General features: G+C 50.3%; 1 protein-coding gene across 1 annotated transcript; it reads left to right on the top strand.

Annotated features, from left to right (window-relative positions):
* Positions 1–18,141: 18,141 nt before the first annotated feature.
* Positions 18,142–25,598, top strand: ALDH3A1 (aldehyde dehydrogenase 3 family member A1). The gene is made up of 11 exons (XM_044250635.1): positions 18,142–18,163; positions 20,239–20,405; positions 21,852–22,083; positions 22,309–22,394; positions 22,617–22,825; positions 23,019–23,136; positions 23,674–23,815; positions 24,172–24,338; positions 24,687–24,786; positions 25,189–25,319; positions 25,421–25,598. Exons 2-11 carry the CDS (start codon positions 20,244–20,246, stop codon positions 25,433–25,435), a joined length of 1,362 nt encoding a protein of 453 aa, XP_044106570.1. The 5' UTR covers positions 18,142–18,163; positions 20,239–20,243; the 3' UTR covers positions 25,436–25,598.
* Positions 25,599–27,792: the final 2,194 nt, after the last annotated feature.

Here is a 27,792-nt window from a genome sequence, read left to right as displayed (position 1 = left end):
CCAACCTCCCCCCCAAGAGAAAGGCCCCACGGCTGGGGTAGGGGCTGGACAGCCAGGCTGGGAGCTGGGATGGGGGGCCTGTGTGCAGGGGCCTCTCCTCCCCGTGTGATGTGCCTAGTGCCCCAGACCTGCTCACCCCCATGTACTGTTTCTGGTGATGTCCAGGAGGAGGGGGAAAGGCAGGCTTCTGTGTGGTTTGGACTCATCTTCTGCGTCGCAGGAGGCCGCAGAGTTCAAGAAGCCGGTGAGCCCGCAGCTCTGTACAGCCGCTCTTGGGCTTAGATCGGGAGCCCGAGAGCAGTATGTTTCAAAAACCAGTCCTGCTAGACCCATTTTGCAGTTTCCCTGTTCGCTTCCATGTGTGCCAGTAAGAATGGACAGCGTGGAGTTGGTCCCATCCCGAATGAGCGGAGCCTCGATCCCAGGCTTGCCCAGGGGACTCGCCCTCCACTCCCTCGGCCCAGGAACTGCTTAGTGTCTCCCCGCCATGGCCTCACACCCTCAACGTGGCCCTGTCCAGTGTGCGGTTCACATCTTGCCAGCCCCTCAGGGCACCAGGAGGAGCGCAGGAAGGATAAGGCAGGGGAAAGGCTAATGGGAAATAAGGACATTCCCTTTGCGCCCACCGCACCCCCTCCCTTGTGCCCTGTCAGGAGCCTGCCAGGGAGCAGCGGAATAAATGAGCCCCAGGCATGGGGGGCCATAGATGTTGAGTCACCCAGCTCTGAAGAGGGAAGTGGATCCAAGAGCCCTGGCTGTCCTCTCCCCTGGACGCTAGTTTCTCTGCCTCCTTCCCTTGGGTATAGGGTCACAGCAGGATTAGAACTCCCGGCTCCACCCTCCCCGAGGATCACCAAGGCCGGCCCTGAAGCCACTTATCTTTCTTCCCCCATCAGTCCTGTGCTGTGTTCTCTTCGGCACGTCTGTGTTTCGGCAACACGAGCCCTGTCCTCCACCGAGAATGGATGACATGCCAACATTAACCCGCAAACAAGCCGGCGGGGGACAGGAGCAAGTCAGCTCAGATATAAAAACCCGTGTGTTCAATGGAATACTATGCAGCCATCAAAAGAAACGAAATCTTGCCATTTGCGACAACATGGATGGAACTAGAGCGTATCATGCTTAGCGAAATAAGTCAAGCGGAGAAAGACAAATATCATATGATCTCCCTGATATGAGGGAGTGGTGATGCAACATGGGGGCTTAAGTGGGTAGGAGAAGAATCCATGAAACAAGATGGGATAGGGAGGGAGACAAACCATAAGTGACTCTTAATCTCACGAAACAAACTGTGGGTTGCTGGGGGGAGGGGGGTTGGGAGAAGGGGGGTAAGGTTATGGACATTGGGGAGGGTATGTGCTTTTGGGTAAATTGGAAGGGGAGATGAACCATGAGAGACTATGGACTCTGAAAAACAATCTGAGGGGTTTGAAGTGGCGGGGGGGTGGGAGGTTGGGGTACCAGGTGGTGGGTATTATAGAGGGCACATCTTGCATGGAGCACTGGGTGTGGTGAAAAAATAATGAATACTGTTTTTCTGAAAATAAATAAATTGGAAAAAGAAAAAAATAATAATAATTAAAAAAAAATAAAAACCCGTGTGTATCTGGGAAATGGGACGCTTAGGACACAAGCAACGTGTTGGAGGGACCACAGTTTCCTCTTGCAGGGTCCGAAGAACATCTAGATCTGGGCCTGTGTGGTCCAAGATACTAGGTGTTCACGAACCTTCTGGATAGGACCAGACAGTAAGAATTTCAGGCTTTGAGGACAATGGGGTCTCCCCAGCAGCTCCTCAACCCTACCTCCCCCAGTAGCAGCCACAGACCATACACACACGGATACAGCTCTGTTCCGATAGAACTTTCTATACAGACGCTGAAATTTTAATCTTGTGGAATTTTCATGGGTCACATAGGTTTTTTTTGTTTGTTTGTTTGTTTTGGTTTTTGGTTTTTTTTTTTACCTTTTCTGTCCATTTAAAAATATAAAAAAAAAATTTTTTTTTTACGTATCGGACTGATGTGTAGGCGGTAGTTTGCGGTCGCTGGCGTGTCAATTTATGGCACAAGAGGGCACCCAAGATGCAAGGAATAACAACCGGGAGATGCCCGTGGCGCCCAACGGAGGATGAGTTTTGCTCGCAAATCCGTGGTGCCCGGTGGACCCAGCTCACATGGATGTGAACTGATCTCCATGGGTCCGAAGCCAAGCCCAGGTGCCCCCGCTGCTTTAGAACAATTCATGAAACTGTCAGCAAACATACAGAAGGCACAATGTTTTGCATGATTCTTAGTTCTGGGACATTCTGGGGGATCGATTTGGTTTTTCTTGGTTCTTCGACAAACGGTGTTCTCTGCTTCTTGGTCTTGCCATGTGGCCTTGGGCAAGTCACCTCACCTTCCCGAGCCTGCCAAGGGGTACCTGCTAAAGCGGTTTTTGTGGGGAAAATGTGCTTTGCACCATGACTAGCACTTAGCAAGTGTTCGATAAATGGGGGTCGTTTTGCTTTTCATACTAAAAACATGCAATGCCATGCTCCCTTGGGCTGGCTGGATGCCTTATTCCTAGAAACAGGTGTTTGAGTTGTTCTAACTCAAAATGCTAAAGATAGCATTCAAGCGTGGACATAGGCCAGAGAGCCTGTCCCTGGGCCCCTGTCTCCTCTCAGCAAGGAGCATGGGTACGCTCACTCCACAAAACCAGGCCCCCCCACACCTTGTTGCAGGGCTGGTCATCCACAAACATTCTAGCTCTATTTTCTTGATAGGTTTAAAATATGAAATAAATGTATTATGTGTCTGTAAACTGAAAGTCCCCTCTGAAATCGTGCGTCCTGTCCCTGACCGACAGTGGGCACCCACGGGAATGGGGCCTCCTGCTTGCCCACGGGACCCTGGGATGGGTCTGGGCTCCTCACTGCGCCCCAAGAGAGAGGACCAAGTACCTGCAGGGATGGGGGGAGGCAGGGATTGGAGAAGGGAAGGGAGGCCCGGTAGATGGGAGCAGAGAGTAAGGGACGGCCTCTCCAGGGAGTCCCTGTCATGGACCCCTTTAGAGAGCCCAAGGAAGATCTTAGAGAAGGTGCTCGCAAGGTCATATCTCGCAAGGACAAAACTCAGAGAGCTCCCTTGGCGCATTCCAGAAGCTCTCTCCCTAAGCAAGGTGGTGAGCTGAGTCCAGAACAGTGTCCCCCTCCCCCGGAGAAACTCTTGCCCCAAGATTCTCTCAACCCCCTCCTGGGGCTGGTCCCAAAGAAGAGACAGAGAGTCCCAGGGGGCAGGGGCTGCCCTTACTTCTGCCTCGGACTTCTGCCTCCTAGAGTCCCTCCTCTCAGCCACGCCGTGGATGCTCTTGTGTGAAGACAGCCCAAGACGGGGTGAGGAAATAGATCCTGTCTGGGCTCGGCGCAGCTGGCACTGTGGTTCAGGGATCCTCACCTGTATGTGTCGGTTCGCTGGATGTTCAGCTGGGGCATTGAGGATGATTCAGGCTACCCCAGCCTCGTGGACGCCATGGCATCCCGTGGACCTAAGTGGACACGCCACAGGGCCGTTGCACCCTTCAAGCCCCTGCTGACCCATGTTTGCTAATGTCCCCTTGGCCAAGTCCAGATTCAAGCGCTGGAGAAATAGACTCCCTGCCCCCAGAAGTATGGCAAAAACAGATTACAAAACCACCCGCCTGCAGGGATGGAAGAATTCCTGTGGCCATTGTCATCATCTACCATAAACAGAAATGACTCTGGCCGATCACAGCAAAAAGGAATTTGGGGGAAAAAGGAAAAAAACTGAAAATGGTGCTGCTGGATTGGTGGAGTGGATCACAGGCAAGACCCCATTTGCAGAGTGGGCTGAGGCCTCAGGTAGCATGCCTGGTCATCCTTGTATGCGGGGAGGAGAGGTCAGAGGTCAGGACACATGCAAGCACATGAGCCATGGTGAATGGCTTTGCTGAGTAGTTGAGGGTCTAAAAGAAGCAAGTTTGAAAAATTGGAGTTGAGACCTGGGAAGGGGGCCGGCCAGTGGATGGCCTTGGAAGAGGCGCAAAGTGGTGTAGTTCACATCTATGCCCCCTAGAGGGGGCACTAAGCAAACCGAGTGGACAGGCTGACTTGTCCTATGGAGTCAGCGTGCCTGGGTCCAAGCCCCCTGGTTCTTGCACTCGTGAGCCCACCACAAGCCGGCCCTGGGGACAGAGTTGGGGGCTTAGCTATGGGCCTAGCCGGCTATATTCATTAATGCCCAGCCTCCCGCAGCAGAGGCCAAGGCTGACCTCATTGTGCTATACTAGAAAAAAAAGAGAGAGCTGGCTGGGTGCAGGGAGGCCATGCTGGGGTGAGGGCAGAGTGAACATCTATGGTTTCCTCTGTGCTAATTCCTTGCTGGGTTAACCATGTTGCCAATAGCAGGGGAGCTGCTGGCTAGGAGAGGGGACACCTGTGGGAGGTGCTGTGGGTGGTGTTGGGGGGGTGGGGAGGCTACAAGGCAGGAGGAAAAAATCTTTCCTTTTCCTGGGAACCATGCAGTGGCCAAGTCAGCCTGTGTGGATGTCTGCCCACAGAGGGCGTCAGGAGCACCAGTTGAGTAAAAAGTCCATTTCCCCCTGCCAGCCCCAGCGACCTGGCAGGGGCGGGGGGGCGGGGGGGGGCGGTGGTACTAAGGAGACATGGGGTGGCAGAGGGAGTGAGACCTCCGCCGCTTCCTTGGGGCCTTGGGGCCACAGGCCAGACCTGAGCCGGGAGTGGGGGAAGGGGGTAGGGGGGAATGGGTAGGAAGAACATTCACGGGGATCAAAGTGTTAAATTAGTCTGGACTGAGCTTTTGATACAGGAAATTAACCAGGAAGTGAGAGGAGCTCCTCGGAATGTTTGAAGGGAGGAAAAAATGAAGATTTGATGAGCACAGTCAGAGGCAGTAATTGAAAACAAATTTGAAAAGCCATTTTGTACTCATACCTCAGTTGGTCCAAACACTAGTCTGTAATTAAAAGTACAAAATTCTCCAGAGGGAGAGGAAAAACCAAAGGGTATAGATGCTGGGTGGTTGGGCGGGGGGAGGGTTGCAGAAAGCTAAGCCCAACCTACATGTCACAAGCAAGGCCTGGGGGTCCCGGGAGAGTGGGGAGGAAGAGAAAATACCCAGAGCTCCTGTCTTGGGACAGGAGAGGGACAGAGCGGCTTAGAGGGAGAAGCGGTTGGAATTTTGCTTTCAAATAACTGTAGAAAAATATGCATCTGATTTGAGAACAGGGAGAGGGACGGGGACCATCAGTGGAGTGTGGAGACGAGCTTACAAGTTAACCAGGAGAAAGGGAACAGAGAGTAACCATCTGAGAGGAGAGAATAGCATAAACAGTGAGCCAGAAGGAAACGGAAAGAATGATATCAAGTATTTCAGTCATCGTGCGAAGTCAGGATGGCGAATAAACCAACCCCAGCTAGATGTTATTTATAAGAAAGGATGCAAAAGAGCAGGATGAAAGAAGGGCTGGAAATAATTAGGTGTGCGGGTTCAAACACAAGTAAGGCAGGACCAATGGTATTAACATCCAACAAAGAGGACTTTAAGGGGAACACGGGTGAAGATGAAAAGCAAAAAGTATAAAGAAGATCAAAGTGTTGGGGCACCTGGGTGGCTCAGTGTGTTAAGCCTCTCCCTTCAGCTCAGGTCATGATCTCAGGGTCCTAGGATCGAGCCCCACATGGGGCTTTCCGCTGAACGGGGAGACTGCTTCCTCCTCTCTCTCTGCCTGCCTCTTTGCCTGCTTGTGATCTTTGTCTGTCAAATAAATAAATAAAATCTTTAAAAAAAAAAAAAGATCAAAGTGTCATAAGCCCATATGAACTAAGCAAAATGTGATTAAACACACAAAATAAAAGTACCCTAATCGTAAGGAGACTCGGATAACTATGCATTTATAGCGAGAGACTTCAATACACCACACTCAGAATTAGGACCAGTAAATAAAAAGGAACAATATACATGAATAATAATAAATTTGATTTAATAGTGGTGGTCCGTATCTCTATGAACAGAAAACCTACATCCTGTTCACAGCTCTCCAGAACGGCTGCAAAAATGGTCTATTTGACCACAGAGAAAACCCGAACTGGTGCAGAAAAACAGAAAAGGCCACATATTTTTTAAAGACTTATTTATTTATGAGAAAGAGACAGAGAAAAAGCGTGTGCACATGCACCTGGGGTGAGGGTCGCAGGGAGAGAATCTTCAAGCAGATGCCGTGCTGAGCGCAAAGCCGCACTCGGGACTCGATCTCACGACCCTGAGATCATGACCTGAGCCGAAACCAAGATTTGGATCCTTAACTGACTGAGCCACCCAGGTGAAAGGCCATTATTTTTTATCATAATCTGATGAAATGGGTAGTAATAAAGGTCTGATGACTATATTATCTTTTTTTGAGATTTTACTTATTTATTTGACAGAGATCACAAGTAGGCAGAGAGGCAGGCAGAGAGAGAGGAGAAAGCAGGCTCCCTGCTCCCTGGGATCATGGCCTGAGCCGAAGGCAGAGGCTTTAACCCACTGAGCCACCCAGGCGCCCCTGATGACTATATTCTTAACTACTATATTAGGAAACACATTTCTAGAAAACCCTTGAAGAGGACATCAAGAGGGAAATTGAAATTACTGGCAAAAAATGAAACATCGGAAAACAATGAAAAATAGAATACTTCATTCCCGAACTTCTGGGACAGAGCAAAATCACTTTCAGTAGAGAATTAAAACTTAAATGACTTTGGTCCTAAAATAGGAAGACAAAGGATAAAGACCTTCTTTTTTTTTTTTTCCAATTTATTTATTTTCAGAAAAACAGTATTCATTATTTTTTCACCACACCCAGTGCTCCATGCATGCCGTGCCCTCTATAATACCCACCACCTGGTACCCCAACCTCCCACCCCCCCGCCACTTCAAACCCCTCAGATTGTTTTTCAGAGTCCATAGTCTCTCATGGTTCATCTCCCCTTCCAATTTACCCAAAAGCACATACCCTCCCCAATGTCCATAACCCTACCCCTCTTCTCCCAACCCCCCTCACCCCAGCAACCCACAGTTTGTTTCGTGAGATTAAGAGTTACTTATGGTTTGTCACCCTCCCTATCCCATCTTGTTTCATGGATTCTTCTCCTACCCACTTAAGCCCCCATGTTGCATCACCACTTCCTCATATCAGGGAGATCATATGATAGTTGTCTTTCTCCGCTTGACTTATTTTGCTAAGCATGATGATACACTCTAGTTCCATCCATGTTGTCACAAATGGCAAGATTTCGTTTCTTTTGATGGCTGCATAGTATTCCATTGTGTATATATACCACATCTTCTTGATCCATTCATCTGTTGATGGACATCTAGGTTCTTTCCATAGTTTGGCTATTGTGGACATTGCTGCTATAAACATTCGGGTGCATGTGCCCCTTTGGATCACTACGTTTGTATCTTTAGGGTAAATACCCAGTAGTGCAATTGCTGGGTCATAGGGCAGTTCTGGATAAAGACCTTCTTACGGAGTTTAAGTACCAAAAGAAATTAGGACATTGACGTTGGTAAAGATAAAGGCAGAAATTAATGAATTAAAAAAACAAATGTGCAGTAACATTCGTGGTTCTACTTGAGAAGAATAAGCATGCATTGATTGGTTTTTGCAAGCCCGGGTGCACAGAGAAATCCGGGCTCATCATGACTTGCACTTTCCTCTGTAAAGGAAAAATGAGATGGAAATATGCAAAGGCAACAGTGAAAAAGGAGATGTGTGACAGAAGGTAGTAAAGGAATTTGAAGGAAGCTATATGGCAACAGGTTTGAAAACCTGGAGAATGTGATGAAGCAGAAACCTATGAACCTCTGAATGGGGATGTGGGGGTGGTCACTGAAGTCAGATGTCCTGGGTGACACCCGGACCTGCCATTTACTAGCTTTGTGACCTTAGGCCAATGGCTGAGCCTCTCTGTGCTTTAGTTTCCTTATCTATAAAGTGGAGGTAGTTATAGTTCCTACCTCTTGGGTGGTTGTGAGAATTAATGAGCCAATACATGGAAAGGACACACAGTAAAGACCCAGTAAGTGCTGTTGTTACACTTGGTGGTGGTTTTTTGGGTTTTTTTTTTTGATTGATTGATTGATTTGAGAGAGAGAGTGCACGAATGCGAGCATAGGGAAAGGCACAGGGAGAGGAAGAGAGAGAATCCCCAAGCAGACTCCCTGCTGAGTGCAGAGCCTGACTCGAGTCTGGATCCTGGACCCTGAGATCATGACCTGAGCTGAAATCAAGAGTTGGACCCTTGGGGTGCCAGGGTGCCTCAGTCCGTTAGGCCGTCTGCCTTCAGCTCAGGTCATGATCCCAGGGTCCTGGGATCGAGCCCCGCATTGGGCTCCCTGCTCAGCGAGAAGCCTGGCTTCTCCCTCTGCCTTTCCCCTTGCTTGGGCTCTCTTTCTCTCTGACAAATAAATAAATAAATAAAATCTTAAAAAAAAAACAAATGATTCAGACGCTGAAATGACTGAGCCACCCAGGTGCTCCCCACTGTTGGTGGTGTTTTATTAAAATATTTTTTGTATTATATTTTACTATAAAAAAAGACAACAGGCTGTCCATCTGAAAGAAAAAAACATGGATTTCCATCTTCATATGTAGAATAATTTCTTGGTGGGCTTGGGATAAACAATAAAATAAGAAAAAAAAACTTGCTAAGACATCTAGAGAATTAGGTGAACCACCTAGGACTCGGGGGAGTGGTGGGGGAATCTTCCTCATCCGAACTAACACGGGAACATTCTAGTTGGCCATATAAAAAACTTTTGAATAGCAAAAGGCCCCCTCAGTGAAGCCAGCAAATGACAGATGGAGGAAAGTACTAGTAACTCCAATGGTTACAACACACAGAGCTCTTGGGCACTGACCGGGAAAGCATGAAACAGGCGGGAAGAAATGGGCTGAGGAGGGCGGGTCCCAGGGCGTGAACGCAAATTGCTGGTGCAGGGGTGAAGAATGCCCCCGCTCCCCTGCGGTCAGGAAATAGGGATCCAGGGAGCCTAGAGAAAACCCTTGGACCCCTTCAGGTTGGCTGAACCTCCAACCTGCTCTGACAGCTTCGCTGGCCTGGAACAGGGCTGCCTTTGTGGAAATCCATCTGGAGACACTTGCACAACTGAAGATGCAAATATCCCTGGGAATCTATTACAGAGAAATTAAAAAGAAAGAAGTTAACCTTCCTGCCCTCCAGCTGGAGGGGTGTTTGGTGGGGAGGTGAACCCACAGAGGCTAGGAGGGCAGTGTGGGGAGCCGGCTGCAGGGGGAGCCGCTGCAGGCAGGGAGGGGGAAGGCTGTGCATCTGGGTTGGAGGGAGAGTGAGAAGCAGCCCCTAGGGAGGCTGAAAGGTCAATGTTAAGGTGGCAGGAGGCAAAGAGCTGTTGATCTAGAGTTGACCCTTTTGGACAATGCGAGGGCTTGGGGATGGCAGGGGGCCCATCCCCCTCCCACTCCTGCAGTGAGAAAATCCCTGTGTAACTTCTGACTCTCCAAAGACTTTACCTGCTGTTGACCTGAAGCCTTACCAATAACATAAACAATCAATTAACACGTATTTTGTATGTGTATTAATTACTGTATTCTTGAAGTAAGCTAGAGGAAAGAAAATGTTATTAAGAAAATCATAAGGAGGGGCACCTGGGTAGCTCAGTTGGTTAGGCCTCTGCCTTCAGCTCAAGTCATGATCCCGGGGTCCTGGAATCAAGCCCCCCTCCCCATCAGCTCCCTGCTCCACGGAAGTCTGCTTCTTTCCCACCTTCTGCCCTTCCCCCACTCATGCTTTCTCCCTCGCACACATTTTCTTTCTCTCAAATAAATAAAATCTTAAAAAAGAAAAAGAAAGAAAATCATAAGGAAGACAGAAAAACACAGTACTGTAATATATCAAAAAAAGGGAAAACCCATGTAGTTCCAGGGTCTGCTGTATATTAAGTTAGGAAAACAAGAATGTTTGGAGAATAAATTGTCCATACAAGTAAGTCTTTTTTAGCCAAACAAAGCCTACTCTTGCCAGTGGATTATTTTGGAAGAAATTTCACTTTCCAGAATTCTTCCATTTATGTTACTGAGTTAGGATCCTCAACGATTGGAGGTTTTGGCCCACCTATTTTAACTGATGGGTGAAAGCAGGCCCAGAGAGGGTAAATATCTTCCCTAGGTCACATAGCTAGAGAGCTGTAACACTAGAACTCATTTCACCCTGCATGCTGCCTCCAAATGAGATTTTTGAAATAAACTTTTCACTTTTACAGATTTTCAATTTACAGACAACTGGCAAAGATAATTACAGAGAGTTCTTATAGAGCCTATGCTTGGATCACCTGTTATTAACATGTTTCTCTAGTCACACTAGTGAAATACTCTTTTGTCGCAGATAATAAACCAATGCTGTGCATTACTATTAACGGCAGTCCCCCATGTTTTATCTGAATTTCTTGACTTTTTACCTAATGTCCTTTCCTGTCCCAGGATCCCATCCAGAAGAGCACCTTACATGCATTGTCATGAGTTCTTAGACCCCTCTTGGCTCAGACTTTCCTCGCTTTTGAGGACCTTGATGGTTTTGAGGAGTACTGATCCAGTGTTTCATAGACATCCCTCCATCTGGTTTTGTCTTTTGTTTGTCTCATGGTAAGACTGAGGTTCTGAGCTTTCCCGGGGAAGACCACAGAGGTGGAGTGATCATTTTCATTACGCCATAACCAGGGGATGTGCTGCCACCATAACCCACCACTGATGACATTAACCTTGACTGCCTGGGGAGGTGGTGTTCATTGGGTTTCTCCATGTAGACCCACTCTCCCAGCCTGTCCACACTTGTCCTTTTTTGGGAGGAAGTCACTGCACACACCCCGCACTTAGAGAGATGAGGGCTATGAGCCACCTTTGTATGTCCTGTATACAAAATAATGTATACAGGACATTACCTGTATACTTTATTTTGAATCCTTCTATAAGAGAGATTCCCAAAGGATTTTCAATTCATTTTCCTATTGCATAGAGTGAAGATAGTAAATATAATGTAAATATTTTAATAGCTTTATTGAGAAACAACATCATATTTTCACCCATTTAAGTGTACAATTCAGTGCTTTTTCTTTTAAGATTTTATTTATTTATTTGACAGACAGAGATCACAGGTAGGCAGAAAGGCTGGCAGAGAGAGGAGGAAGCAGGCCCCTGCCGAGCAGAGAGCCCGATACAGGGCTCGATCCCAGAACCCTGAGATCATGACCTGAGCTGAAGGCAGAGGCTTTAACCCACTGAGCCATCCAGGTGCCCCCAATTTAGTGCTTTTTGGGGTTTTTTTGTGTGTGTGCACCCATCACCACAATAATCAGGAACATTTTTGGTCTCCCTACAGGAAATTCTCACCCACACTCCCCCCAATCCCCTTCCTCACCCCTAGGCTGCCCCTAATCTACTTTTTGTCTATAAAGATGTCTTTCCTGGATGTGTCCTATGGATGGAACTGTATACGATGTCGTCACGTGTGACCGGCTTCTTTCATTTGGCATAATGTTTACAAGCTGCAACCATGCTGGAAGGTGCAAGCAAAACCCCATTTTTAAAAATTTTTTTTAAAGATTTTATTTATTTGACACAGAGAGAGATCACAAGTAGGCAGAGAGACAGAGAGAGAGAGAAGGGAAAGCACACCCCCGCCGAGCAGAGAACCCGACTCGGGGCTTGATCCCAGGACCCTGAGACCATGACCTGAGCTGAAGGCAGAGGCTTAACCCACTGAGCCACCAAGGTGTCCCCCTCCGCATTGTTTTTTATGGTTGAGTTTTATTCCATCGTACGGAGAGACCACATTTTGTTTCTCTGTTCTTCAGTTGATGGACACTTGGGTTGTTTACACTTTGGGGCTATTATGAAATGTGCTGTTGGAAACATACACACAGAAGTTTTCCTATGGACATACATTTTCATTTCTCCTGGGTATATACGCAGGAGTAGAAGTGCTGGGCCTTATGGAAACTCTGTTTACCTCTTCGAGGAACTGCCAGACTGTTCTCCAAGCGACTGTGCCATTGTTCGTTCCCACCAGTAAGGTAGGAAGGTTCCTATTTCTCCACATCCTCATCGACCTTTGTTATTGTCTGTCTTTGCTTTTTTTTAAGGTTTTTATTTAAATTCTACTTATTTAACATACAATGTAATAGGAGTTTGGGGTGTTACAAAATGGTAATTCAACACTTCCATTGATCACCCGGTGAACATAACGATAAGGGCCTTCTTAATCCCCATCACCTGTTTCGCCCAATCCTCCCCTCTTATAACCATCGGAGTGTTTATAATTAAGAGTCTCTTTCTTGGTTTGCTTCTTCCTTTCCCTTTGTTGTTTTCTTTCGTTTCTTAAAATCCACACATGAGTGAAATCACGCGGTATTTGTCTCTCACTGACTGACTTATTTCACCTCACATAATAGTCTCTAGCTCCATCCGTGTCATGGCGAATGGCAAGATTTTATTCTTTTTGATGGCTAAGTAATATTCCACTGTATACACAGACCCTTGGGTTGCTTCCATACTTCGGCTACTGAAGATAATGTTTCTATAAACATAAGGTGTATGCATCCCTTTGAATCCATATTTTTTAATTCCTTGGGTAAGTACTTAGTAGTGCAATTGCTGGTTAGTAGGATAGTTCTATTTTTAACTTTTGGAGGAATCTCCATACTGTTTTCCACAGTGGCTACACCAGTTCGCTATCGTCTGTTTGGGGGGGGGGAGCCATCCTAGTGCATATAAAGTGGTATTTCAATGTACTTTTATTCACATGTCCTTAATGAGTAACAATGGCAAGCATCTTTTCATGTGTTTACTGGTTATTTGTTTAGCCTTTTTGGAGAAATGTCTGTTTAAACCCTTTGCCCATTTTTAATTTGGGTTCTTTGTTTTTTTATTACTGAATTGTAATAGTTCTTTATATATTCTAATGTAAGTCCCTTACAAGATAATACGATTTGCAAATATATTCCCCCATTCTGTGGGTTTTCTCTTTGCTTTCTTGATGGTATAACTTACAACACACAAGTTTTAAATTTTGATGTAATCCAAATATCATTTTGTCCCCCACCTTTGATCATTTGTGCTTTCAGTGTTGTATCTAAGAAATCATGGCCTCACACAAGAACGTGAAGATTTTCTCCTATGTTTTCTTGTAGAAGTTTTATATTTGTAGCTCTTACAATTAGGTTGATGATCCATTCAGAGTTAATTTTTGCATATGGTATGAGGTAAGGGTTCAATTTCATTCTTTTGCATGTGGATATCCAGTCATCCCACGCCCTTTATTAGAAAGACATCTTTTTTTTTTTTTTTTTTTTTTTTTCCACAGAAATGTCTTGGCATCCTTGTGAAAAAGCAAGATGCTGAAGCTTTCGGTCCAGGGGCCATGTTTGGAGAATCACAGACTTAGTCTTGTACTTTTTAAGAAGGTGATGTTAAGGGGCACCTGGGTGGCTCAGTGGGTTAAAGCCTCTGCCTTCAGCTCAGGTCATGATCCCAGAGTCCTGGGATCGAGCCCCGCATCCAGCTCTCTGCTTAGCAGGGAGTTTTCTTCCTCCTCTCTCTCTGCCTGCTTCTCTACCTACTTGTCATCTCTGTCTGTCAAATAAATAAATAAAATCCTTTAAAAGAGAAGGTGATGTTAAGGCCTGGTGTCATGAGATGGGTTCCTGGGACACATTTGTGTCAGTGGAATGAGAGATGGATCCCCCGGCCAGGGCAAGGTAGACATTACCTGAGCCCAAAGAGATAACTCAAGAGCCTACTGCATCATATTCACAAGGGAGATACTGTTCACCAGGCAAGTCAGCCTAACGGTGGGTTCTGCCCATGTGGACAATGTGTGGTGATCAGACATGACACTTGGTCAATTTACAAAAACAATTATAACAGCCAAGTCAACTGTTCCTGAAGTTTCCCTCCGAGACTCCCAGGCTCTGTTCCTTCACAGGAGGCATCGTGCATGGGTTTATGTGTTCAGCTTGCAGTTTCAAGTTTCTGGTGGGCCCCTCTGGATCTTGTCAGAGGTTTTATTTCTAAGGTTCCAAACCTAAGAGGTTTTTCTACCTCTGTTAACGTACATCTCTGATACATGGGTGCACAGCCTTGGTACAGCTAAGGATAAGAACCCCTTTGGGACAGTGTATTCTCATCCTGCCCGTGACCTCAGCTGCTAGTGAGACCCCATTGGGGCTCCCAGGCCATCCATCCCTGGCTGCCCCAGCTCAGAAACAAAGCCAGGACTGTTTTCCCCACAGTCTGTGCATGAAGTATTCTCACATGCCCCAAGCGTCCACACCTCTCCCCCTTCCCTCTCTAACAGAAAGGAGAGACATAACAACCCCTCACACTCACCGCCAAATTATTTCCCATCTGCTCTTAAAAAGAAAGTGGTTTTTCTCTCCAACAGCTACTCTAACCTACATGTTCCTTGAAATTTAAGCAAAGTAATTCTTTTTATGCACCTCCCACTAAACAAAGTAAATTTTCCGTCCAATTTTTTTCATTTGTCCAAAAATGTTTTGCTAGGTTTAGGTGAGTTTGCTGAAAACCATCTTGCAGAATGATTGATAATTTCTCTCAGTCTTTGCATAGACCTTGCTCAGCCCCCTCTGCTAATTTGGGATGGTTTGGTACATTGGCCTGTTTCCATTAGTCTCTGAGTTCTTCCTATATGCCACACAATGGGGACATGGTATTGAACAAAAGCTGAGATCACGGCTTTCATGGTATTGGGGAGACGACAAGGAATGAAGAATTATCTGGGGATGAGGGTGGGTCAGAGAAGCTGAGGTCTAAACATGGGTGAGAGTCAAGCTGGTACACAATGGAGAAGGAAGTGTTCCAGGGAGTGAGACTTAGCATGGGCAAAGGCCCTGAGGTGGACAATCGCCTGGCCCATTCTAGGACTGCCAGTGGACCAGAATCCAGTGATTATTTTGGAACATGGTATGAAATGAAGCTAGGAAGGCAGCCGGTGCAGGTCTCAAAGGCCACAGAACGCTTTTCTCCTCAGAGCAGTCGAAAGCCCCTGAAGGATGTCAGGGGGCAGAGAGATGTTCAGGTCTTCATTGCCCAAGGGTTCTTCTGTCGGCATTTGGAGAAGGTACCATAGAGAGGTGAGCAGGGACTCAGGAAAGCCGGCAGGTGGCTTTGGCTCCGGAGAGAGCATGTGACCATCTGGGCACTGGGATGGAGTAGCGAGGCAAAGATTAAAACATAAAAACCAAAACAAATAAATAAATAAAACAAAAACCCTAAAAACCATGCATCCGTGATGCCGTCTGGGACAAGTCAAGCTTATGCCAGAACCCCAACTCTTCACCAAAAAGAATCTAAAAATTTGTCTTCCGTGGATTTGAGCAAGGTTCAAGTCTCCTTGCTCCGTGACCAGGACAAAGGCTGCTCCTTCTAACGAGAGCGCCAGTGTCCAGCATTTGCACTGAACTTTCCAGGCGCGCTAGGCACCGTTTGGAATTGAGGCCTGCCCTTGCTTTTTCCATTTTGCTTCCATGGCTCTCCTCGGGTAGGTCAACTTCATGCTCAAAGATGAAGGAGGAAATGAGAGGGATGAAGGTGGCTTAAAGCCACAAAGTCTGCAGAGGAGTCTCAAGGAAGATGGGCAGACTGAAGGCCCAGAAAGTGGGGGGTCCAGGGAGCTCATCTCTCCACTTCTTTCCACCTCATTCTTCAGATGGGGAAACCGAAGCTAAATAGAGTGCTATTTAGAGACTAAATAGTGTAACTATCGGACCTCGGTGGGGTTGGAGGGCAGGGCAGCTAGGAAACTGGGGAGCAGACGAGCAGGCTGTGTCTCCAGGGAGCTATGGTCATGATGACTCCGCTCCAGTGGCCTTGGACCTTGCAGCCTACCCTCCACTCAGTATCCAGTCCCCAGGAGAGTGTGGGGGGCCCCGTTTCACCTGGTTAGGTTGCAACAGAACACCCCAGTTGACCATCTCACTGGCAAGGGGTCATCTGCAAAGTTCATCGGGTGCCACCACCAGGAAAGCAAGGAGGAAGGTTCCAGCTGGCCCAAGAGAACTGTGCACCCAGCTGGTCACTTTCCATCTCAGAGCATGCCCCCACCTTCCACCCACCACAGAGTTCAGCAGCCCCCTGGCCCCAGGCATCAGATTCTCCCTGTGTTTCCTCCTGCTATTTTGGAAGATTTCTTGTTCTACCAGTCTGGGCTAGGGTCCTGTCCCTGCTTGCATTCCTGCAAGCTGCAGCGCCCAGTCCAGACCTCATCAAGATTGTGCCCTATTCAGAGGCATTCTCGAGAAACAAGTTCTGATTATGATACTATGATACGGTATGATAAGTGCCTTCATGCCCACCCAAACCCACAGCCTGTCTGGCCCCCAGGGTGTCTATGAGCCCCTGGCCCCTGGAGCCTAAGCCTTGCCTCCTGCTGGCAACAGCGTGCCCATCTCAGCTTATGATTAACTGCAGGGGATGTGTGACCTTGTTCACAGCCTCTGTGCCTCTGCTTTTACTGTTCCAAACCTCCTGCTGTGTGAATACCCCTCACTCAGCACAGATGCCGTCTCCCTCCTGTGGCGCCCTCAACCCCATCCCTGTAATGTCTTGTGCATGTTCCAGTTGCTACAGTTCCAGGTGTTTTTTTTGTTTTTTTTTTTTTAAGATTTTATTTATTTATTTATTCATCAGAGACAGAGAGAGCACAAGCAGGCAGAGTGGCAGGCAGAGGCAGAGAGAGAAGCAGGCTCCCCGCCGAGCAAGGATCACAACATGGGACTCGATCCCAGCACCCTGGGATCATGACCTGAGCCGAAGACAGTGGCTTAACTGACTGAGCCACCCAGGTGCCCCAAAGTTCCAGTTTTTATACTGTTTTGAAATTTTCTGTTCATTCCGTCATTTGGCAAATATTGATTGTGCAGCTACTATGTGCCCAGACTCTAAGTGAGGATTAGGGCGGTGAGCAAACCAGATTCTAGCTGAAGGGCAACCGGTAGCCAAGGAAATAAGCAGAGTAGCATGTCGGGGGCAATGAATGCTCTGGAGAGAAATAAAATGGACAAAGAAGACCCAAAGGGGGTATCAGGGCAGGGCCTCCCAGGGAGGGAGGGGAAGGCCAGAACACATCCCTGGGGGCTTATAGACCCCCCCCCCCCATTGGAGAACCTCTGTTTTCCTCTCAGTGAAAATGGGAAGCAAAGGCACCCAAATGCTGGCTGGAAAAGAGCCTCCCTCCAGGTAGAAAATTGTAGCAAAGTCTGGTAGGAAGAGGTCAAGAGTCTGGGACAGCAGGACAGGTGTGAGAAGTGACAGGAAGTGACATCTGCCTCCTTCCCCACTGGGTGGCACAGATAGGCAAACATCTGGAAAGAGCAGAGGAAGGGGCTTCCCGATGCCTTCCTTCCCTCCTGAGCATCTCTGGTTTCCTGGGTGACCACACAGAGGGAGATTTCCAGGCAGTCATTCCTGGTTCTTGGCCTTGTCTCCGCCCTTCAACAGGAGGGCAGATCTGCACAGAGGAAGCCCCCAGCCTGTAGTGCCCCAGGTGGGAGAGGCTCCATCAGAGGGGCCCTGACACCCATGCACATGGCCGGGAAGTGAGGGGTTCCAGATGTGCGTGCATTGGCGCGTGCTGGGGGAGCTGTGTGCGTACGCACCGGGACTCATGCCTCACCTTCTGCTGACCTTACATAACAGGGACATCCGGAGAACAGCCTCTGGCAGTTGAACTTTGGGAAATCTAGGAGAGTTCCTTGCCAGGCTGAATCAATCAGGGCCCCCTTGCCCAGGGCAAACACTGAGGCTCCTTTTGAAGAGTGGATGGGAGCCCCACCCAAGCCTCCAGAGATGCATTCTTGCATTTCAGAAGAGAAAAAAAATAACAATAATAAACCACCCAAGGCCTAATCCCTGAAGCTGGGGCTCAGAGGAAGTAGAAGTTAGCTAGAACCCATATTCGAACAGTGTTTTTGTTCTGGTTATCCATACTTCCTGGGCAGGGACTCCGGGGCCAAGTGGGCGGGAAGAAGGGTCCTTAAATGCTTCCCCTCTCAGCGTTGGCTCATTCCAGAGTCTCAAGACGCTAGGAAAGGCTGTGTCAGAGGTAATCTTCTCCCCGACCCCCTTCCCATCCCATCTCCCGGTCCCGTTCTCTCTCTTTTTTTCCCTAGGTGGGTATATCCAGCATCTTTCGGCCTCGCTTTGCTCACCTGTAAAATGGACTCCTAACAGTTCCTTCATCATGGGCACCGACACGGAGTTTTTGCGAGGATCAAAGCGGGTGACTGAGGGGGAGTCAACCATGGGGACTCCTTGGGGGCAGAGCCGGCACAGGTGAGGCGGGTGGGATTCCGAGGAAAGGAATTCCATCAGCTCCTCTTGGGGTGCCAAGTGCAATGTTAGATGCTCTCCAGCTCCATTAATCTCTGTAATAACTGAGGGGTGATGCCATTATGAATGCCGTCCATAGAGAGGACTCCTTCCCACATACCCCATGGTTCTGAGTACTAGATCTGGGCTCTTCTACCCTGGGCTGCCCAGCCTTGATGGCTGATGGCCAGAGCCTGCTGCCTTGGTTTGATCCCCTGAGTCTGAGGACAGAAGCAGGACCATCCTGCAGAGCTGTGTGGCTGGGGTCGTGGTCAGCTGGGATGCCCGGCTGCCAGCAGGGCCCCTTCTCACCGTGGACAGGGGACACTCCGGAAGTTATCAGAAACCACTGGCTGGAATTTGAACTGGATTACACACACACTCTCTCATTTCCATTTTGCAAAAATGTATATATACCATATATACATATATATACATATATACCATATATGTATACCATATATACATATATGTATATCTGTATAGTTTGTGTGGTATATATAATTTTTTTGCGAAGTAGAATTAGCCTTATTGTGGGTTTTCTTTTTTTTTTCTGATATTAGAAGTTACACAGTATCTGAAAATGCTGCGCTATCTCTGGGCGGGACGGTGAGGAATTGCTGAGGGAAAAGGGAGACTTTTCTTTGTGCCCCTTTCGTATCTTTTCACTTTCTCTACCATGAGCGCATGTTACCTATTCAAAAAGGTACAAAACATTTTTAAAAAGGCAAGCTCGTTGCAAAAGAAGTCAAACATCATAGAAGATGAGCACAAAGATCGCTACTAATTCCATCTCTACCTGTCATCACCATGTTGGGGGTTATCCTTCTGGTCTCTTCTTGCGTGTGCAAGAGCACACGTACACACGTGTGCACGTGTGCACGTGTGCACACACACCTCTACGCGCATGCCTCATGTTCCTGCTGTTCTGTAACCCGCTTTCTTTCTTGTATCTCGTGCTTATGCCTTGTGCCTGGGACACATCAGGCTCTGAGAGCAAGAGAGCTCTACCTCCCCCCTAAATCCTGTGCAGTCATCCATTACACGAGTGCTGGGTACCGCATTTCCATTGCCACTGGCCATTTAGTATGTTTCCAGTAGTCCTCTGTTGTATACAACCTTGGTGACCTTGTTTTTATTCATGAATGCTTGGGAATGCTGTGATTTCTGTGAGCTCCTGAATGTGGACCTGCAGTATCATAAAGAAAAACGTTGTAAAGGCTTCTGCTAGAGGTTGCCAGAGGGCCCCCAGAAGAGCCATCCCAGTTTGCCAGTATGGTTTCTTGCACGGCTAGCAGGAATTCCCTCCACACTTCCGTGTGCAACTCAGAAGCTGAGACCCATGCTGGCCCACACCCTGTGTCTCCCAGGTGTTACAGGCACACTCTGGTTTTCTGGAATCAGCTGGCTGTGGAATCACGACCTGTGTGGGCCAGTCTAACCCGGAAACCAGCCTGGCTGGATGCACCTGGCTCTTGGCATGTTTGCCTGTCAGGGTCTCCAGCTTTGCAAGCAGGCCGAGGGGGGAGTGAAGGTTGAGAGATGTCAGGAAGGACCTGCCCCAGCACAAAGCCCAGAGCTCACCACCAGCAATTAGGGTCGCGAGTCATTGCTCCCTGGCTCTCTCTGCAGATTTGTCATCAGCTCAGCAGGTATGGGAGGGCCAGAGGTTGGGATGTCTGGGTTAGGGAGCTGAGAAGGCAAAAGCATGACACTTTCCCAGCACTCTTCCTATAAAATTAACTCGGTGCAGGAGCAATGAGAGTGCCAGCTCTCAGACACCAGGTCCAAGGTACTCTCTCCCCCAAGGCACCATGAGCAAAATAAGCGAGGTCGTGCAGCGGGCCAGAGCCGCGTTCAACTTGGGCAAGACCCGCCCTCTGCAGTTCCGGATCCAGCAGCTGGAGGCGCTGCGGCGCATGATCAAGGAGCACGAGAAGGACATCGTGGGCGCGCTGACCGCAGACCTCCACAAGGTGCGCCCCGTGCCCCCAACACCCCGGAGGCGTGGGACAGCAACAGGAAAAGTCGCTGCTCGCTTTGGGGACATCTGCTGCGCGCTGGCGGTCTGTACCCAGCTATTTGCCTAGAACCTCAACTAGTCCTCAAAGCACGCTGCCCCTGACAGGACCCTTTTATAGAGGAGGAAAAGTGAGGCTCAAACCATCAGCCCCTGAGATGGGGCGCTCAGGCCACTCCTTCCGACCCATTTCGAGCCCCAGGTTCCTCTGCAGCTCAGCACACGGGCAGCAGCTCCTTTCCCCCCATCTGCCTCCCATTTCCTCCTGGCTTCACTTCCTTCTCCACCCAGCCCGGAGCATGAGGCCACCGTTTTTTCGCCATGGCCTGCGGACAGGACACCGTGAACTTCCGGTCTGCTTATTCCCTCAGCCCGATGTAGGGCCACGTTGTCCACCCCCCAACCCAAGAGAACATCCCAGCTTGGCATCCCAAAGGGTCCCTCCCTCCCTCTCGATCCATCCCTCACCCTGAGCAAAATCAGACACCTGCCAATTCTCAAACCCTTTATCTTGCTGCCCCCAAGACGCCTGGCCTTGATCCCACAGTTCCATTCTGCCTTGGAGAAGAGCAGGGGGTTAGTTGGAGCTTATCCCCCTCCTTGGATAGGTCCTGGGCTCCTGTATTTTTACAGGAGTTCCTTGTCTTAAAACAAAAGCTTCACAACTTCTGTTTTGCTCTTTCACAGCCAAAGTTCACAGAAGAGCTGTGTGTTCTGATGTCCTCTCCTCCTCTCTCCTCACCCCTGCACAGTGGCTTCCTCCCCACCCACTTCAGAAGGATCCCTTGAGCCCTCTTCTCCCTCTCCCTCTGCTGCTGAGGGTCTCCTGGATTTTGTCCTCTCCTTGGCTGTCTTTTTCCTGGACCTCTTTCTTCAAGGTGGCCTTCTTAGGGCTCCATCCTGGGTTCAAGGCTCATTTCAACCTATAAGCATTCCTGGTGCAACTCCATTGGGTTCTCCCCACCAGATAATGACCTTCACATCACTGCCCAGATCTGAGGTCCTCGGAGGCACCATGAACTTGACGTGTCCAAACCTGCCTGGGCCCCCAACACTGTCAGAAAAGGTCCCTCATGGGTCCACCACCCCAGTGGCAAGTCCTCAGCTTGGCTCGGACCCCCGTGCCTTCTCTGGCCCCAGCACCCAGCCTGGGGAGCACCCCGTGAACATCCCCCATCACCGGGGATGCAACATGCCGGGCTGTGTCCAACATGCCCACCCAGCCCTGACCTCCTGGGAGGTCCAGACCACACTCCCATTTTTCAGATGAGGTCCGGAGAGGGTAGGCAGCTCATTCAGGGTCCCAAATCCAGGGAACAGTGTGTCAGGACCACAGCCAATCCCCAGTGACTCCCTCTATCTCTAGCCCGTGAGCTCACACGGAGCCCTGTCTCCACTGCAGAATGAATGGAATGCCTACTATGAGGAGATGGTTTATGTCCTAGAAGAGATTGAGTACATGATCAAGAAGCTCCCCGAGTGGGCTGCGGATGAGCCCGTGGAGAAGAGTCTCCAGACCCAGCAGGACGAGTGTTACATCCACTCGGAGCCCCTGGGCGTGGTCCTCGTCATCGGCACCTGGAACTACCCCTTCACCGTCACCATCCAGCCCATGGTGGGCGCCATTGCTGCAGGTACATGGGCCCCCTTTCAAGAGGGAGTCACCAGAGATCATGGTCCCACCCCTGCTGAGTGTGGCCAGAGAGGGTGGGGAGCTCAGGCCTGGGGGGAAGATAGAGACCTGGGTCAGGTCAAGTTCTGATGAATCTGTCTTTCACGGGGTCTGATGGACCCAGAACAGATGGGGCTCCAGGCTTGGTCCCTGGGAGGGTAGGACTCTGACTCCCTGTGCTCTGCAGGGAATGCGGTGGTCACCAAGCCCTCGGAGCTGAGTGAGAACATGGCGAACCTGCTGGCCACCATCGTCCCTCAGTACCTGGACAGGGTGAGGTGCTCTCTGGGTCTTTGGGGCTTGAGAAACTGTGCATTTTTGCAGCAAGAGGCTAAGCCTTGGGTTGGGGCAAGGAGAGATGGCCTGTCCCATAGAGGTGAATGGAGTCCCTGTGTCAGGAGAGGGGGGTCTGTTTGTAGGGTGCTGTCTCGCCAGGGTTGGGGGGAGGAGGAGTAGTGGTCTTTCCTGAGCCTCATCTCTCTCCTCACGTGGAAGGACCTGTACCCGGTGATCACTGGGGGCATTCCCGAGACCACAGAGGTACTCAAGGAAAGATTTGACCATATTCTGTACACCGGGAACACCGCCGTGGGGAAGATCATCATGATGGCGGCGGCCAAGCACCTAACCCCCGTCACGCTGGAGCTGGGGGGGAAGAACCCCTGCTATGTAGACAAGGACTGTGATCTGGACATCGCCTGCAGGTGAGGTGTGGTCCAGCTCACGAGGACCACAGTCTTACTCTGAGTCTTGAAGCTTCTGGCTTCTGCCCACCTGAGAGCTCTTCTGCAGAGCTCAGTCCCTCGCACCTCGATCCTGAGCTGGTGGAATTGAGATGCTCATCTGGGGGCACCTCCTGCGCCTTGCGGAATGTGATCTAATCTGGAATTTTCACAGACGCATCGCCTGGGGGAAATTCATGAACAGCGGCCAGACCTGTGTGGGCCCCGACTACATCCTCTGTGACCCCTCCATCCAGAATCAAATTGTGGAGAAGCTGAAAAAGTCCCTGAAAGTGAGTGAGCGTGCCCCCCCCCGCCCCGGGGGCTGAGTGAGAGAGGGGCTACAATGTAGTGGGGGGGACAGTCTAGACTTTAGAAAACACTGGATATTTTTTTTCTGATCTTAAAAGTAATCTACGCTCATTGTAGATAATTTGGGAAAAGATTATAAAAGAATAAAGCGTAAAGCAAAAAAAAAAAAAAAAAAAAAAAAAAAGCTCCTCCAAGAAACCCACCACCCCAAGGCAATCACTACTGACTTACTGGTATGTTCCCTCCCATTTCCTTTCTGTGAAAGCACACGTTTGATCCTAATGCCCTGTCCACACGACTGTGCATGTATTTCTTTCAAACAATGCTGTCTCACCGCAAGTCACATGCCGTGGACGTCTGGAGCGCCCCAGATGTCATGGCAGTCCAGTAGCCCTTGGTGTCACTGTGCACCTGCTGGGGTGGGGCCCGCCTGTGCTCCCAGGCCAGGTTACCTCTCAGATGATGGCCATAATGAAGGACCACATCCTCACCTGAAGCCTGCCTCCTGTTTTCTGTAGGAGTTCTATGGGGAGGACGCCAAGAAGTCCCGTGACTACGGAAGGATCATCAACTCCCGGCATTTCCAGAGGGTGATGGGCTTGATGGAGGGCCAGAAAGTCGCCTACGGAGGCACGGGGGACGCAGCCACCCAATACATAGGTGTGTGTGCTCGCCTTTGGTAAGGGCACCGCACCCTCCCCAACTTTGTCCCCAGCTTGGTGGGGAATGAAGAGCTCTGGGAGGGGCTCAGGTGATGACAGGGCACACTGCCTGTCCCCTCTCGATGTGGACCCCGTGCACCCCCCTCCGCACCTCCCCGCCCTTCTGTTTATACGAAGTTCTCCCCATGGTCTGCTGGGATGGAGCCCGGGCAGGCAGAGGCCTTGTCAGGTGCCCTGCCTGAGACTCGGCAGCCCCCCCCCCTTACAGGAATGGAAGGAAGAAGCTAGATGCCGGGCTTGCCAGGTGGGTGGGGGTATTGGCAGCGGCTGACTTTCATTTGCTTCCTGCCTCAGCCCCCACCATCCTCATAGATGTGGACCCCCAGTCCCCAGTGATGCAGGAGGAGATCTTTGGGCCGGTGATGCCCATCATGTGTGTGCGCAGCCTGGAGGAGGCCATCCAGTTCATCAACCAACGCGAGAAACCCCTGGCACTCTACGTGTTCTCTCTAAACGACAAGGTGGGCCTGGGGTCCCCTCCCCGTCAGGGTCCTGGGCTTCCCAACAGGACATCGTGCGAACAGGACCCAGGGGTCCACAGAGCCGGATTCAGATCCCAGATTCAGTGCTCCCTGCTGTGTGATCTTGTGCAAGTCACTGAACCTCTCTGAGCCCCTTTCTCATCTCTGAAGCCAGTTGTTTCCCACAAAGTACAAAACATGTGGGGAGAGTGAGAGACCCCAACTGGGGTTCAGACCACAGTGTGGCTCTGCCTGGCCCTTGAGGCTCTGGGATGCGCCCAGACAGGGTGGGGAGGGACTGGGGTGCCCCAGGAAGAAGACTGAGGCAGGGGCTGCATGCCGTTGCAGGTGGTTAAGAAGGTGATTGCAGAGACATCAAGCGGTGGGGTGACGGCCAATGACGTCATCGTCCACATCTCTGTGCACTCCCTGCCTTATGGGGGTGTGGGTGAGTCCGGGGCCAAACTCACTGCCCACCTGTCCCTCTACAGATGTCCCCCCCCGTCCCAGCCCTGGCTTGGAAGTTCAGGAGAGAACCTCAGACCCCCACGAGCTCTCCCCTGTGGGTCTCTGGCTCCTGCCAGTGTAGCCACTAGCATGTTTGACCTCGAGATCCTAGAGGTTCCTTTAGGCCCCCTGGTACACCAGGCCTGCTTCATGGAGGCCCTGAGAGAGGGGACACAGGCCGGAGGTCACACAGCCATCTAGCGGTATCACCAAAACCGAACTCTTCAGAACACTCTCTATTGCCCCTGGGAGGCCTCAGAGGCCCTGGGGTGCCTGAGGGTTGTGGGTGGGAGCTGGGGCGGTCTCAGGCCACTTGGGGTGACCCAAGGGCCTCTCCCTGCAGGGAACAGTGGCATGGGGTCCTACCATGGCAAGAAGAGCTTTGAGACCTTCTCCCACCGCCGCTCCTGCCTGGTGAGGCCTCTACTGGATGATGAGTCCCTCAAAGCCAGGTACCCCCCGAGCATGGCCAAGGTGAGAAGTGGGGCAGAGGTTGTCCCAGAGACCAGGCTGCTGGGAGCCACCAGGTCCACGCAGGACACACGCATTCCTGTCCCCTTGTGTCCTCTTCACAGATGACCCGTCACTGAAGTGGACCTGGCTTCCCCATGCTATACTGCTGCCCCTCTGTCCAGCCCTAGGAGGATTGTTCCTGGAGCCCCCCACTTGCTCCTCTGTGATTTTCCTTCTGGGCCCCGGGCTTCTCTTCCCCAGGTCCTTGCCCCTTTGCTGGACATAGAGAGACCAATAAAAGTTCACCAGCCAGACAAATGTGTGTGTGTGTTTCCTTTGCAACTCACCACCCCCCCATCCTCTCCAGTCCCATCCCCGCCCCCAGTCAGTTCTCATCCTGACTCGAGCAAAGATCTCCCCAAAGTCCCGCGTTGGACCCCAAGGCCTGAGGCAGGAGGCACTGGTGTCAGGGAGACATTACCCTTGCATCTAGACAGTGGGCATCAGCTCCTTATCTGCGAAGGGGATGGCCAGGGAGGCTGTCTGATGGCAAACGGCTCAGAAATACAGGCTGATATACTCCTCTCGAATTAGGTTTGACCTCTAGGTCAGGAGTCCCTCGGTGAGATCGCGCAGTCGTCAACATGAACCCCCCTAGGTGATTTCCGAGGGCAGATCCTGGGCAGGAGGCCAGGAAGCAAGGTGGACCCTCAGGACCCACGGTACCTTATGACTTTTGGTCAGGCAGCATCTGGGCCCAGGAGTCTGGCCTTAGAGGCCCGAGGAGCAAAGTACAGGGTCTGGGGAGGATGGTCTGAAGCAGGAGCCAAGAAGCAGCCCAGCCTGGCCAGCAGGTGCATGGGGGCAGGCTGGAGAGATTGGCCAAGGCCAGCCTGCCTGGTTTACAAGCTGGCAGTGGGTACCAAAGACTAGGGCTGGCGGCTCTCTGGGGTACATGTGGGGGTGCTCACAGGAGTCCTCATGGTGAAAGCAGAGCATCAGCTGTACCAGGCCCTGCGCCAAAAACTCCCTGCCCCCAACCAAGGCCAGCCTTGTACTGGGCCCGGGACCCTGCCTCTCTCAACTTTGCCTGCTCCTGACCTTAACTCACGTCATTACCCCTTTCCCCTCCATCACTGCCCCCCATTCTGTGCCTAGTCTCTGGTATCTCACATCTTATTTACCCTCCTCCCCCCAAACCCAAATACAACCCCAAATAAAAATGCTTATGCTGTTACCTGCACTGTGTGTCCTCTCCAGTGAGGGGAAGGGGAGGGGGACCAGGCAGAGAGCGAGTCCTTCTGTATCGCTTGGATGTTCCCTGTGTGCATCATTTACTTATTTTGCAAACACCCAAATTATTGAATAATAATGAAACCGGAATTCTCCCAAAGCCACGGCCCCTCTAGTTATTGCCTCATGTCTCTGTGGTCCTTCCCCGGGAGAGACTCCTCTGGACAGTAGGTCATCTGCTCTCTGACAGCACTTTGCTTCCACACACCTGACCCAGCCATGTGAGCCTGTGTCACGTCCACTCTGTTGAACCTGCTCTTGCCCGGATGCCCGAGAGTGGACAGACTCACAATCCCATCATCCCAACAGCCTCCCCGGTCCCATTGCCGGGCCACCCCTCCTTCCAACACTCCCTCACCTTTGGGGTCCTGGGATTCCAGGCCTCCGTTCTCCCCCAACCCTCTTCACAAATTAAAGTCTCTGATCTCAGCCCTGAGCGTTTTTTTTTTTTTTAAGATTTTATTTATTTATTTGACAGAGAGAGAGACAGCCAGAGGGAACACAAGCAGGGGGAGTGGTAGAGGGAGAAGCAGGCTTCCCGCTGAGCAGACAGCCCGGTATGGGTCTCAATTCCAGGACCCTGGAATCATAACCTGAACCGAAGGCAGACGCTTAACGACTCAGCCACCCAGCTGTCTGCCAGCCCTGAGCTCTTGATTCATAAATCCACCTGCCTACCTGACCCATGAACTTGGATTCTTTTTTTTTTTTTTAAGATTTTATTTTGTTTATTTACTTGACAGAGAGAGATCACAAGTAGGCAGAGAGGCAGGCAGAGACAGAGAGAAGGAAACAGGCTCCCTGGTGAGCAGAGAGCCCGATGCGAGACTCCATCCCACGACCCCGAGATCATGACCTGAGCCGAATGCAGAGGCTTTCACCCACTGAGCCACCCAGGCGCCCTGAACTTGGCTTCTTAATAGTAACATAATGGCTTGCACGCCCAGGACAGAACTCTTGATTTCTCCCTAAACCAACATGACATCGCCCTCCGGAGCAGTTCATTCGTCTCTGAGCCCCCAGATGAGATCCTGGAACAAAAATCAGATCATGTCACCATGGGAGTAAATAATAAAAAGAGGCTTCGTCCCCCCACCTTCCGTCAAAAATAAACAGATTTTTCTCCCCTGGTAAATAAAGACTGACTTCCAAAAATTTGTCGTTGCATGTTCTTTCTCTGTCTCTTTGAAACCTGTGGAAA

The sequence above is a fragment of the Neovison vison genome, chromosome 5 (assembly GCF_020171115.1).
Source record: "Neovison vison isolate M4711 chromosome 5, ASM_NN_V1, whole genome shotgun sequence".
Classification (NCBI taxonomy): Eukaryota; Metazoa; Chordata; class Mammalia; order Carnivora; family Mustelidae; genus Neogale; species Neogale vison.
This window is presented reverse-complemented; position numbering and strand designations above follow the sequence as displayed.